The sequence below is a fragment of the Crocodylus siamensis genome, chromosome 1, assembly GCF_052110815.1.
Source record: "Crocodylus siamensis isolate JL-2025a chromosome 1, ASM5211081v1, whole genome shotgun sequence".
Lineage (NCBI taxonomy): Eukaryota > Metazoa > Chordata > Crocodylia > Crocodylidae > Crocodylus > Crocodylus siamensis.
In genome coordinates, this window is record NC_143395.1 from 2,512,726 (window position 1) to 2,527,604 (window position 14,879).

Sequence of the window (14,879 nt, forward strand, 5' to 3'; positions counted from 1 at the left end):
GAGATTAAAGGACATTCTTCAACTCAGGAGTTTTCCACATTGGCTCTGCCTTAAGGACTTAGGTGCCTGGCCTCTGGAACACAACACGCAGGCATGAGTTGCTCTCCTAGCCCACTCACACAATGTATAGGAAGATGTCCAGGAATGGGATTCAACACAGGCCGCCCACTAAGCAGAGAGCTGCATGAGGCATTTTGGAAGTGCTGCAGAGATGTATTAAGACCTGCTTGTCCCTGGAAAACAAGTGTCTCTCTTCCCACAGGTCTCACAGCCCTGAACTTATTTGGTCAAAGACTGAGGAAGAATAAAGAAACGTAAAAAGCTAGAACTCTTGGTTCAGAAATGATACCTTTTATTAGGTCAATGGAGGAATTGCAAAAAAATTATCTTTTTCTGCAAGCTGTCGGGCTCACACGCCCTTCATCAGGCTCAGAGAAAGTTCAAGATGGTAAAAAGTCCCCAGATGTGGGAAATAAACTTCATTTTTGGACAGAGGAAACAGAAGCTGGAAACCTGTCCCTCTGGGTCCATGAGAATGTCTTTGTGAGACTCCTCTTCTTTGTGCAGATCAGGCAGGATTTCCTCTCTCATGGTGTCAGATGGCAGGCAGGGAGCTGTAGAAACATGTCCTTGTTGTTTAGCAATGACCTTTATAATCCAAAACTGGCTAAAATTCGGTATCTTCCATGTTTCAGGGATGTATTCGGTAGCCGTGTTGGTCTGAGACAAAAAGAGTAAGAATAAAGTTTCATCGTTTCATAGTGCTTAGGGTCAGAAGGGACCTAAACAGATCATCAGGTCTGACCCCTGCCCCAGGCAGGAATGGGTGCCGCGGTCATATCACCCCAAGGTTTCATAGTTTCATAGTAGCTAGAGTCGAAAGGGACCTAGGTAGATCATCTAGTCCAACCCCCTGCCTTGGCAGGAAAGAGCACCGGGGTCAGATGACCCCGGCAAGGTGCTCATCTAACTTCCTTTTAAAAATCCCCAGGCTAGGAGCCTGCACCACTTCCCCTGGAAGCCGGTTCCAGGCCCTAGCCGCCCTGACTGTGAAGTAGCGCCTCCTAATATCTAATCTAAACCTACCCTCCGCCAGCTTGTGACCGTTATTCCTGGTCACTCCTGGCAGCGCACGGGGGAACAGGGACTCCCCCAATACCTGCTGATCCCCCCTGACCAGTTTGTAGCAGGCCACAAGGTCCCCCCTCAGCCTTCTCTTGTGGAGGCTGAACAGGTTCAGGTCCCGTAGTCTCTCCTCATAAGGCCTGCCCTGCTGACCCCTGATCATACGAGTGGCCTCCTCTGGACTCTTTCCATATCGTCCACGTCCCTCTTGAAGTGTGGCGCCCAGAACTGGACGCAGTACTCCAGCTGCGGCCTGACCGGTGCCGCATAGAGGGGGAGGATCACCTCCCTGGACCTGCTCGAGATGCATCTGTGGATGCATGACAGGGTACGGTTGGCCTTCTTGACTGCCTCCCCACACTGCCGGCCCATGTTCATCGTGGAGTCAATGACGACTCCAAGATCCTTTTCCGTCTCCGTGCTGGCAAGAGGGGAGTTCCCCAACCTGTAAGTGTGGTGCCGGTTCTTCCTCCCCATGTGCAACACCTTGCACTTATCAGTGTTAAACCCCATCCTATTCTCATCCGCCCACCGTTGCAACCTGTCAAGGTCAGCTTGTAGCCTATACAGGTTGTGGCTGTACCAGTCTGGAGGCAAAAGGAATCAGGACTTGTGATAGAGGCGATATCTTTTATGAGACCAACTAGATTTTTGCAAACAAAATCTTTAATTGCAAGCTTTCTGGTACAAGCACCCTTCGTCAGGCATAGGAGAAAAGATTATAAGAGCGCTTGCTTTCAAAAAAAAAAGATGAGGAGGGAAGGACAAGGCATTGCCCTCTTTTATAGAAAGTATGGTCATTAGAGTACTCACCCTGGCTGGACAAGACCACCAATCCCCTCCTCTGCCTAAGAGGATTTCAGTCCATATGTGCAAAGAAAGTGCCTTAAGCATTAGGCACTGGGGTGGTCCAGGGCAGCAAGGCTCCCAGTCCCTCCATCAGAAGCTGTTCAATCCTGCACAATTACATATTCATTGGACCAGACAGCGTGTTAGAGAAGGAGCATGACTCTGAGCTCATGGTTAGGGCCCTCACCTGGGAGAGAGTTAAGCAGGTGAGGATCTAAAGAGCGATATAAAAGAAGGCATTGAAAAGCAGCACGGTGGTGTCAAAGAGATGTCTCTTTACTCGAGCCTTTTTGTGTGCCAGAGTTTGAATCCCTATTGAAAGAGCCTGCTGCAGCTAATCCTCTGAGAGTGGCTATGTTTTCTAAGTGGGAAACGGATAGAGGATAAACAGACAATCAGTTGTTGGCAAACAGCCCTCTTAACAACAGTGGAATAAAGTCTTATAATCTACAGCAAGGTTCTCCTATGGCTAAGCTCATTTCCAAGTTGAAGGCGAGTTGAGCACTGTAAAGGGGAAAGTAGCAGAATCTGATAATGGCTCCTTTAAATAAAGGGCTTCTATTTGCCCATTTAACAGCAAAATTAAATTATATCGAGTGATTCAATACATTATTTAAAAGAACTGACTCAAACATTGGAGCTTTTTTGGGGGAGGCTCATAAAAATATTCACACTTGTTAAAACTTGGAAATTAAAATGAAGCTCAGTTCTTGAATGGGCATTAAACTGCAGGATGATTACTGTAAATCAGCTAATCAAGGGAGATAGGTGAACTGAGGATACTGGGACACTGTGAGCACAAACGGTCCTTTTATGAGGAATTCAGAGAGAAGACGCTAAAAGGAACAGGGGATAGCAGTGCAAAAGTGCAGCCTATCGATGTGGGCTTCAAATAATTTTTAGTGGTGTTTTATGCCCGTCTGTTTTCTGGGAAAGGCTGACCATGTTTTGTAGCCTGAAGTTGCCTCTTGTGGATTCAGTGCAGGGCTCAGAGCAGCCTCAGAGCTTTTCTTGATCTTCTCTACTAGACTAAAATTTGCCAGTGGGGAGACTCCTTTTCCAGGCCCCCGTCACTCAGAAACCCTGTTTCCATTCCCTGTTGCCTGTAATATGTCTGCTGGATGGACTTGTTCCAGGGCAGCGGACAGAAAATGCGTCATGGGATCAAGTGCACACTTAGCAAATTTGCGGATGACGCTAAGTGCGGTGGAGTCTCAGATAATGTGGAGGGCAGGGCCGGGATCCAGAATGATCTGGATGGACTGGAGAAAATGGTCCACAATCAGCCAGGACCAGTATAAAGCCCTGCACTTGGGATGGAGTAATTGCAAGCACAGATACAGACCGGGCAATGACTGGCTTGGTGATGATAGTGCCGAGAAGGACCTGGGGGTTACGGTGGACGATCAGGCTGAGTGTAAGCCAGCAGTATGCCCTTGTTGCCAAAAAAGCGAACAGCCTCCTGGGTTGTATTAACAGCAGTGTCATTTGCAAATCAAAGGAAAATATTCTTCTGTTCGATTTGGCATTGGTGAGGCCACACTTGGAGCACTGTGTCCAGTTTTGGGCCCCACATTTCAAGAAACCTAGGGATAGATTGGAAAGAGTCTAGGGCAGAGCAACAAACATGATTAGGGACCTGGAAAGCATGACTTATGAGGAAAGACTGAAAGAACTAGGGATATTTAGTCTGGAGAAGAGAAAGCGGAGGACGAGGATTTGACAGCAGTCTTCAAAGACCTGGAGGGTGGCTCTAGAGGCAATGGAGAGGAGCTTTTCTCTGTGGCCATAGGGGACAGGACCAGGAAGAATGGCATCAAATTGCAGGAGGGGACATGTAGGTGGGAGATTAGGAAGAACTTTCTGACTTTGCGAGTGGTCAGGCATCGGAGCGGGCTGCCTGGAGAAGTTATAGATTCTTCATGCTTGGAAACATTAAAAAGCAGGTAGACACTTGGCTTGGATGGTCTCGGATCAAGGACAATCCTGCTTTGAGCAGGGGGCTGGACCAGATGACCTTGTGAGGTTCCTCCCAGCCCTACTTTCCTATGATTCCTCTACTTCATCTTTCTGCTTATGTGCAGCAAGGTGACTGCTGTGGTAAAGTCAGTGAGAAACAAGAACACTCAGTACCTGTCAGGTTCATGGTCACAATGGAAAATGGTAGTTAGTGATACTTTGCATTAATATCCAGACTCTGTTTTGGAAGAAAAAATCCACTGGGATATGTAAATCCTTCAAGGAAAATTAATGGAGGCTCTGATAGGAACAGTAGATAGTGCCACCTTGTTTCTCCTCTGAGGAAGAATATTGATTTGAAATATGTGTTGATTTTAAATATGTTTAAATTCCAACAACCTATGCTGTCCTGTAGCCACACACATAACGGTGGGGTTTTTGAGGGCAGGCTGGAGCTCTCAAAGCATGCAGTGATTGCTTTTCCTCTTCAGAGGAAAAGAAAGGTGATTCTTTGAATTCCCAGATTAGTCAGAAAAGTGTTGACAGGATGTAATTGCAGCTCCAGTTGTGAGGTAAGGTAGCACCTTTGTTGTTTTGAAGTTCTTTGAGAGACTCTCTTCTGATCTAAAGGTGGTCGTCTTAGATCGCTTGTTTTCTGCAGTGAGTGAGATAAAAAACTTTCCTGGAGTTTACACTGGGTTAGGGATGGAGAGAACTGTATGTATCATAATACTTAGGGCTGGAGGGGACCTAAACAGATCATCAGGTCCGACCCCTGCCCCAGGCAGGAACGGGTGCCGGGATCATATCACCCCAGCCATATATCTGTCCAGCCTCCTCTTGAAGACCCCCAAGGTAGGAGAGAGTACCACCTCATTGGGGAGCCCATTTCAGAGCCTGGCAGCCCTAACTGTATGCTGAAGGTGTTGGCAGCCCTTCCCTTAGTTTTGGCTGTTAGTCATACTGGGTGCATCTACCTATGAAATGAACGTTCCTGAATAAACTCCAGAGCATTTTGTCTCAGGGTTTATTGGTCCTGGGCGCAGCATTTACGTATTTGCCCAGGACCACAGCATGATGAGCTGGGGCGGTGCTTCAGTGTGCCCCAGCCATCCTTGTTAGTGTCTACATGTGCATTGCAGCGGAGTAAATAACTCCGCCATAGGATGGTACTCGTGTCTCCCACAACGGAGTTAATTAGCTTGCTCTGTCCTAATACTGGATGTGTAGACAGTGATGTTTTACCATGGATGTTACTGCAGAGGTAATTAGTCTACTCCACAGTAAAGTGCATGTGTAGATGGACCCGCTGCATAGGAATTGTCATATTGCAACCTTTTTATCTTGTATTCTAGCTCAGGGGTGGGCGGTTATTTTGGGTGGAGGGCCGCTTACTGAGTTTTGGCAAGCCATTGAAGACCGCAATGACAGGCAGCCAGGGGCAGATAAATATTAATTTTCTAAATTTTTTAGGGGCCCCGCAGGCTGGATAGAATGGTCTGATGGGCCGCATTTTGCCCACTCCTGCTCTAGCTGAGCCAGCAGCATAACTCTGTACCTATGCTTTGGAGGATAGGGAATAAACACCTTTCTCCCCATATACCATACCTGGCCAACTGTGGAATAATCCAGATTCCTGCTGGCTGTCAGTTTATAGCCTAAAGGACAAGGTCCTTGTAATTCATAACTAGGTCAATTTAACTGCAACTTTATATTTTTATTCATGTAATCTTTCTCTGTTAATCTGGGGTCAAATTCTCCCCTTCGACACATTGGCTCCCATTGAATTCAACAGAAATTGTGTGTGTGAGAGCAGAATCGGGAGCTGTATTTTCCAGGACAATATCCTGCGAGAAAGAATGGCACGGCTTAGTTATATGCTATGTACAAAATAATTTCCTTGTATTTGTTGCTTTTTAATCTCGGTGAGTATCTCTTTGTTGCATTGTGAGGCAGAATGAATAGAACCCCACATGATTTCATTATAATTTTCATGGTTGCATGTACTGAACCTCTGTCATATCCCCTTTTACTTCTCTACATTCCAGACTAAATTTAATCCTAATCTTTTAAATCTCTTCTTGTAACTAAACCCACCTCCTCTCTGCTTCACTTTGCATCTCCTCATTTCCATTTCTCTTCTCTATTTCAGCTCGGAGATAAAGCAAACACAATTGATTGCAGTATTTGAGATTTGAGATTAAGAGGCACCATTGCTGGATATAATGCTTTCGTACATTTTCTTTGATAGTCTCTATCTCCTTAATATATCCTGGCATCCCATTTACTTTTTTCACTTCTCTTTGCGTTGCACCAATGTCTTCACTGAGCTCTCCCTAATGACTCACAGACTCTGCGTTCCCTCATTTGGAAGCAGCTGATTCAGAACCCACCAATAGGCCAGATTCAGCTGTTTGCTACACCACCATAAACCCAGATTAATTCTATAGAAGTCAATTGAGTTAATCTGGATTAATCCTAATGTAAATGACATCCAAATCTATCTCAGTGTGTTCAGATGGCACGCTCAGGATCTCCCCCCAATGTAAGATTGGTTACCCTGTTTTCTTTTGGTTATTTCCTTTTATTGAAAACGCAAATGTAACGGAGACTAGAATCTGTAATTTTTGCACTTACAGAAACCTTGTAATGACAAAAGAAACATATTTTTTTCATTTATAAACTTTTTATACACACCGATGCAGTGCCTAGCATGATATGTGCTGATCTGAACTGAGGCCTCTGGGCATTATGGTCAGATAAATATTAAGCAGCTACAATAAAAGGAAATCAAGCAGCCTGATCTTCTGCATTTGGTGAAGCCAGGTCTCTTCCTGCAAGCATGGGGAGGTGGGGTGTGTAAGGAATGAAGGTTAGGGTTCATAAAGTAACCAAAAATAGGAATAATGTATTGCCTTGTGGTTCCCTCCCTGAGTTTCATCTGCTTTCAGAAAGCTGTCACGCACTCAGATCCTCTCACCGAAACCCATTGTGTGTTCAGTGGGCTGAGTAATACATGCTAGTCTGTGCATTATATTGTGCAAATATGTTCATTTCTTAGGAACACAGGACTGAAAGGGGCCTCTGGGTTGTCAAGTCCAATCCTCTGCGTTCACAACACCGTGTCACATAATATTAGTTTTAAAGAAGTACTAAACTGCAATTTACATTTTTCCAAAAGTTGGTAAATGGCAATAATAAGGTCATTCTTACTTATCCTGGTTTTTTTTCTTTTCCCCAGCTAGTTTAGCTCATTCCGGGCCTTATCCAACCTGACAGTTGTCTCCTTTTGCATAACTTTAGAGAAGGCTCGGACTAAAAGGAGCGTGAAGGGAAAACACAACTACCTTCCCTGTTTTGTCTTTTGAAAAACAAAGACGTTGTGCTTCACATCTCGCTATCAAGTGACAAATATGCCGTAGCTCATGCTTACCACTAATATCAGGTTTTGTATTGTCTTTTAAGGTAAAACTGGCCACGCGGAAGTTGTTCGAGTAGTGTATCAGCCAGAAAGCATCAGCTTTGAGAAACTGCTCAAGGTCTTCTGGGAGAAGCATGACCCGACACAAGGTAGAGTGATGAGTGAGCCAGTATTTAATTATCTTACTAATTACAGCTGGGATAATTAGTGTTTGAGCTGCATGGAAGAGATGAACCTTGAAATCACACAGGAGCTCAAGAATATGATTGCAGACATTTATTGACAGAGAAAGAGAGGGAGCGAGAGAATGAGGATACAGAAGCTCACAATACCCCTCCCCCTTTACAGCTGTCTGTGCTGGGAAAATTCCCACAGAGAGAGACATTAGACAATAGAAAATCCTTTCACCTTTGATTATGACAGTTTTTCCTTAATGCTCTCCTTTGTCTCCTAAATTAAAGCATATTTCTCTGCAGCTTCAAAGTTGGCCATTTTATTCAAGCGCAGAACCTCTATTCTCCCCAAGTTTTGCATTCGTCATCTTTTTAAAATTACTGTGGGTCTCTTTTATGATTAGAGAAAACGAGCAAAACGAGGCAAGGCACGAGGCTCAGAGGCACCAGCAGTGGCAGCGTATTAGCTACTTGCCTTATTCAAGCATTTTGGTTTAATTTATCCTCCCTGGAAGTGGCTGCATGATGACATTATGCACATCTGTGCAAACATAAATGAGCAACTGTACTGAGAAAACATTTTACGTGTGCGTGCCGTTTCAATAAACATCAGCTCTGATATGATGCCTAGAAATATCACGCACAGTAGCGCATTTCCATTTTTTTTCCAAATGGGTCACTATCATTATTCAAGAGAATACACCTGGGAACCAAAAATGCAGATTATACAGCTAGGAAGAGAGATTTCTGCTTCAAAGGCAGTGGCTTAGAGGAGGGTTGTGGGGTCACTGTGGATAGCCACATCAGCCTGAGCTCACCGTGCAGGGTTGTGCTAAAAGGATCCAACGCAACCCTATGGTTGCTTAAAAAGGGGAGTATCAATTAGAAGCAGGGGGGTGATCTTGCCCCATGCATAGTATTAGCATGACTACTTCTAATAGGCCATGTCCAGGTCTGGTGTTCACACTTCAGGAAGGTTCTGGCATTACTAGCCCGTGTCCAAAGGACAGCCACATTAATGACCCGGAGAAAAACAAGCCTTCCAGTGTCAGGCTTAAGGAACTCGACTTATTCAGCTGACTGAAGCGAAGTGAGAGGTGGCCTCATCACGCGGTACAGGAACATACACACTGAAAAGTAATTGAATAGAGGGGGCCTTTCAATCTTGCTGACAAAGGCACAACAAGATCCGACGGCTGAAGTTAGGTAAATTCAACCTTGAAATGAGACCGCCGTTTCCCAGCTGTGAGAGTAATTAAACCTTGGAACCGCTTTCCGTCGGAGGTGATGGACACACCGTTGCTCAGTGGTTTTAAAACAAAATTAGGGTCTTTTTAAAACATGTGCTTTATTCCAGCTGCTGGGGGATGTTCCATGTTTTGTGTTTGCAGGAAGGGAGAGTGCGTGGAAGGGCAGGTAGCAATCCCTTCTGGGACCTGCTAATGCATTCATTGCCTTCCTTCAGGGCAGCACCATACCTAGCCTCCTGGCAGCCCCAGGCAAACTTTTAGTACCGGGCCCCCCTTCACCAGAGATAAATGGTAATAATAATTAAAAATTTACCATTTTCAGGCCTCCTTTCTGCCCAGGCTCAGGGCGGCTGCCCAGTTTGTCCATGCCTGTGTCCAGCCCTGCTTCAGGGTCATGCGGAGAAGAGTTCGCTTGCATTGTCTTCAACATGCTCAGAGTACTCAGGACTAACTTCTACTGTGTCGCTAAAGCATTTCCAAATGTAGTCTCTGTTTTTTCCAGGCCGATGAACCAGGGGCAGGGCGGCATTCTGCTTCGCATGTAGGTGTCCGCTTTCAGTGGAGAGTGAGTGTGTCCCTGGGGGTCTGTTCTTCTTCAGGAGCATTTCGAGGGGCGGCAATTAAATCTAACCTGTGCTAAGGTGCATCTGGTCATAATACTGTCCTCCAGACTATGTAGATATTTTAAAGGCATCATGCCTTGAGCAACAAAACATCTATGCAACATCTAACTACATTGCCTGAGAGAGAGCAGTGATCTCCCTATAAGGTTGTTCCCCCTCCTTCCATAGATAGCTTTATGGCTAGAGTATTTGTCTAGGATATGGGAATGTTGGGTTAGATGCCCTTCCCTTCCCAAGCTCAGTGGGTTTCTACCTATATCTGCTACAGCATTTGGCTGAGATCCTCCTCTTCCTGAAGCTGGTCCATAGATTAAATGAAAGGGAGAAAGCAGCCTCCCCAGCAGAGGAGTTCTGGTTTGTGGTTCCTGCTTCCAAACTTCATTCATTGGTTTTTCATTTGCCTCTTGTCCCTCAGAGCCACTTTTTGTTTAGTTTAGTTTCTCAGTTAATTGGTCAGGTTTTGGGGGGAGGGGGGATTGAGGCGGGCCAGTAGGGGGCGCTCCTGCATTGAGCCGCCCACCTCCCTGCGCCCGCCCACCTGCCAGGCTCCGGATGCCTCCCTAGGGGCGCCTCACGTCCAGCCGACCCCGTCCTGGAGCACATACGCTAGCCTGGGGGTAACGTCGCCGCCACCACCCTGAGAATGGACTCCCTCCGGCCCTGTGTCCTCGAGGAAACACAGGCCTAATGTCCGACGGGTACTCGACCCAGTACAGGCACTTGGGGCACTTCCCCAAGTCAGGGGGCAAAAAGTACAGTCTCCCTTAGTCCGCAGACGTAAGGGGTCTCTTAGGCATAATTTAGACCCACCCCTCAATAAGTCTCCCACACCAGTCACAAAGGAAGACTTTATTGGTTACAGGGGCAGGGTGAAAATAGGGTACAAGATTGAGCAATATCCTAGAAATCCTGAAGAGCAAACAGTCTGGCTGAGGTAGCCTTCTGATCCCGCATCTGAGTTACTGCCAGCTAGATATCTATCAGATCTCAAGTAGCTTACTCACACCCTTCATCCAGAGGCTGGTGAGATCCTTTCTAGCATCCAGCTGTTCCTGGTTCATGAGTTTTTGAGGGAGAGGGCCCTTTCAGGTGTTTATGCTCCTCTGAGTCCCCCCCTCATGGCTCCAGCCTCACCTCATGGCTGAAGAGAGTGCCTCCTCGCCCGTTCTAACTTATATAGCCCCTGTGACCTCATTCACTGGTCCAGTGGAGGCCAGCTCCGGTTGGCTGTCAGCCAACCAATTTGAAATACATCACCTGTTACCAGGCAGATTCCAGCTCACCAGGTAGATGCCCCTCACCCAGGTACCAGTCCCGTGGGCAGAGGGAGCAGGTTTCCCCCCTCCCTCAGGAAAGCAGCCAGCTCAAGTTATCTAAAGAGACAGGGCAAGGGTGTGGTCTCCTCTGCTGAGCCCACCCTGCTCAAATGGTCAGAGTGCAGAGATTTTAGCACATTGTCACAGGGCAGAGATTTTGGGGAGAAACCAAGGTGGCTTTCTGCCACAGGGATTACATGAAAAGAGAGAAGACAAAAAGAAATGCCTGTCTTGTCCAGGGCCCATGTGGACCCACCTGGCAGAATCTGCTCCTCATATTTCATTGATAAAGGTGGTACTAAGTCCAGTGATAGTTTCATAGTTTCTAGGGTCGGAAGGGACCCGAGCAGATCATCTAGTCCAACCCCCCGCCATGGCAGGAAAGAGTACTGGGGTCAAACAACCCCAGCAGGGTGTTCATCTAACCTCCTCTTAAAACCCCCCAGGGTAGGAGCCAGCACCACTTCTCTTGGAAGTTAGTTCCAGATCCTAGCCGCCCTGACCGTGAAGTCGCGCCTCCTGATATCTAGCCTAAACCTACCCTCTGCCAGCTTGTGACCGTTATTCCTGGTCACTCCTGGCGGTGCTCGGGGGAACAGGGACTCCCCCAATGCCTGCTGATCCCCCCTGACTAGTTTATAACAGGCCACAAGATCCCCCCTCAGCCTTCTCTTGTGGAGGCTGAACAGGTTCAGGTCCTGTCGCCTCTCCTCATAGGGCCTGCCCTGCTGTCCCCTGATCATACGAGTGGCCCTCCTCTGGACCCTCTCCATGCTGTCCACATCCCTCCTGAAGTGCGGCACCCAGAACTGGACGCAGTCCTCCAGCTGCGGCCTGACCAGTGCCGCATAGGGGGGGAGGATCACCTCTTTGGCCCTGCTCGAGATGCATCTGTGGATGCACGACAAGGTGCGGTTGGCCTTCCTGACCGCGTCCCCACACTGCCGGCCCGTGTTCATCTTGGAGTCAGTGATGACCCCCAGATCCCTTTCCGCCTCCGTGCTGACAGGAGGGGAGTTCCCCAACCTGTAGGTATGGTGCCGGTTGTTCCTCCCCAGGTGCATCACCTTGCACTTGTCTGTTGTTGAAACCCATCCTATTCTCATCCACCTACCCTTGTAACCTGTCTAGGTCTGATTGTAGCCTGTTGCATCCTTCCAGTGTGCCCATGTCCCCCCACATCTTAGTGTCATCAGCAAATTTGAACAGGGTGCTTTTTACCCCCTCATCCAAGTCACTGATGAAGATGTTGAAGAGCGCGGGCCCAAGGACCGAGCCCTGCGGGACCCCCCTGCCCACGTCCCTCCAGGCTGAGAAGGACCCATCCACTACCACCCTCTGGGTGTGGCCCTCCAGCCAGTTGGCGATCCATTTGACTGTGTGGGTGTCTACACCACAGCCCCCCAGTTTCTTAATGAGAACAGGGTGAGAGACAGTGTCAAAAGCCTTCCGGAAGTCCAGGAAGACTATATCCACTGCTACCCCTGCGTCTAATGATCTGGTGATCTGATCGTAAAAGGCCACCAGGTTGGTCTGACAGGACCTGCCACTGATGAACCCGTGTTGGTTGCCCCTAAGCATGCAGTCCCCTGCTGGCCCCTCCTGGATGTGTGCCAGCATAATTTTCTCGAACAGCTTGCCTGGGATCGAGGTAAGACTAACCGGCCTATAGTTTCCCGGGTCCTCCTTCCTGCCTTTTTTGAAGATGGGGACCACGTTGGCCCTCTTCCAGTCCTCCGGTACCTCACCAGAGCACCACGAGTGCTCGTAAAGCTGTGCCAGGGGACTTGCAGTGACCTCGGCCAGTTCCTTTAGAACTCTAGGGTGGAGATCATCCGGACAGGCTGACTTGAATACGTCCAACCCCTCCAGAAGCTCCCTAACTAAATCCTCGCTAACCCGTAGCCCAGGTGTGCCTCCACCGGGGCCCGAGGGGGGCCCAGCGGGGGTGGCTGTTCTGGTCCCTACTTAGGAAGATGGAGGCAAAGAAATCGTTAAACATGTTAGCTTTGCCGTCTGGTGTGACGACCAAGTTTCCCATAGCTTCCTGCAAGGGCCCCACATTAGCCGGGACCTGATGACTTTGTACAGTGGCTGATGACCTCTCTGAGCCATGGGCTAGAACAATCTGGCTCTGGTCTAGTGCAGGCCAGGGGGCTTCAGCAGTGGTGGTGGGCTTGGGGACATTTCAGAGGTGGGGGGCTTTGCCCATGCCTGTGCCTGGTCCAAGCAGGAGGAGCTGTGTTGGGGCTGGGGCAGGGAAAAGTAGCAACAACTTGGGTGCAGCTACTAGCTGTTTGGTTCCAGTGCTACTCCCCAATGCCAGGCTCTAGTACAGGCATGGGCAAAGCCGTCCTGCTCCCAGAACAGCACCAAGCCCCTCCCCAGCTCTTCAGGATGAATCCAGTGGCTTCATGGGGTGGATTTGGCCTGTAGGCTGTAAGTTGCTAACCCTTGACTTGGAAGAATGTCTGGCCAGAAAAGGAAAGTTACCTCATCTGACCTGGTTGACTAAATCTGGTCCTCTCTAAATTCAGCATGAATGTGACGCAGTCTCCATGTCTCTTGTGTTAACCTAGGGATACCGACAAGTTGTCTTATCTTGCTCTCTGTTCATTGAATCAGACATTCAAAGGATCTCGGTCTGCAACAAGGCAAGGATCTGAAATGACCAAAGGAGAAAAGGGTCTTAGATATAAAGCAGCTGAGTACAAAACTGTGGTTGACTAATACAGACCTGGATCCATGGCCAAACGAAGCCTACATTTGGATCTGTCAGCTATGCTGGCATCCTGGAATTTGATTTGGCAGCTGGACCAGAAGGACTTCCTAATGCGATTGCCAGGGACCTGGCCAACATGGTATTTTCAGGCCTTTGACTATTGCAAAGCTGTTGGCTAGTAGTTTTGCAACTCTGAAGGCCTGGAAATGCCCAGGTCAGCGGTGTCTGCCACTGTAGTTCCATTACTGATTCTTTCTTGGCTGAGTGGCAGGGACACAGAGAAGCCATATGGAAAGCCATGCAACATTGGAAAAGGGAAATGCTTTGCAAGCTTCTGATCTGACCCAGATTAATGGATCTTGTAGTTCAGCATTGTGTCTCTTGTCAGGTCATCTTCAGACATACATGCACAATGCCTTACTTGTCTGGTGGAGCATGTTTCCCCTTCTGATGTTCTATCGATAAGCATTACAGTAAACCTAGCATTGATTCCTCCTGTTTTGGAAGGAACGACATTTAGGGGTTGATGCATCCATCACTAGTACTTAATTGTACATGAGGTGTGTGTCTTGGCCACAGTGCAAATAAGGGATAGCCACTTTCCGTAACTGTCCAGCTGTATTAACCCCACGTGGGCCACTGCACAGCTCTGCATTGCAGAGACAGAGTTCTTAGCTTTTTCCTGAACTGTTCCCGATGTATTCTTCCTGCTGCACCAGGCTCTTATCAAAGCACAGCTGCCAGCAATATCAGATGCTCTTCAAGGAATCATTTCTATGTGTCCTGTGTATATCTGCCATCGCCTACCTCTGATAGGAGTCAGGAAGAGCTCTACCAATAAAGCTTTCTGTGGCATTAAGTGTCTGGCTGTTCCGGCTGTTCCCCCTGAAAGTTTGGGTGTCGGGGCCTGTGTCTTTACTTGCAGTGAACAAATTTCTTTACCAGGGCAGTTAGCTGGTAATTTTAATAACAGATTACATCTAGGACTTTTGCAAAGCTTTACTAACTTTTCTTGAAACTAGAAGTATCTGAGCCACAAAGTGTCAATGTTTTTTAGGTGCATTGTTTTGTAAGACAGGAGCAATCTCTCCAGAGACTCTGTATCACCTCCCTATGTTCTGAGAAGGTGGAGGGGATTCTTCATTGGATCTCTGTTCACTCTCTGATTTGTAGTCTTTCTGGGAGACCTGGTTTCACATAAAGGTCCTGGAGGTGAGAGCTATTTCTGTGACACGAATGCCTTTTTTCTCCATCAGGAAATGCAGATTTGTCTAAATTCTAATGGACAGCCTTAAGGAAAAGCATTACACAGACTCTCAAAGACAGCAGTTGCTCTAACCAGTTGGATCAAGAACATTTCTTGTTCTGGATCCAATATCGATAAGATGATGCAGTGACAGACTTTGCGAGCAGAGTTTTAATTCAGTAGGGCTCCATCATA

The 14,879-nt window shown here is 47.7% G+C and overlaps 1 protein-coding gene across 4 annotated transcripts in view; it reads left to right on the forward strand.

Annotated features, from left to right (window-relative positions):
• Positions 1–14,879, forward strand: part of MSRA (methionine sulfoxide reductase A) — a 471,175-nt gene that overhangs the window by 296,197 nt on the left and 160,099 nt on the right. For all 4 annotated transcript variants that reach the window (XM_090026744.1, XM_090026687.1, XM_090026838.1 and 1 more), the window contains one exon: positions 7,399–7,503. In XM_090026744.1, the coding sequence (XP_089882870.1) occupies positions 7,399–7,503 (105 nt within the window). The remainder of the gene's footprint in view (positions 1–7,398; positions 7,504–14,879) is intronic.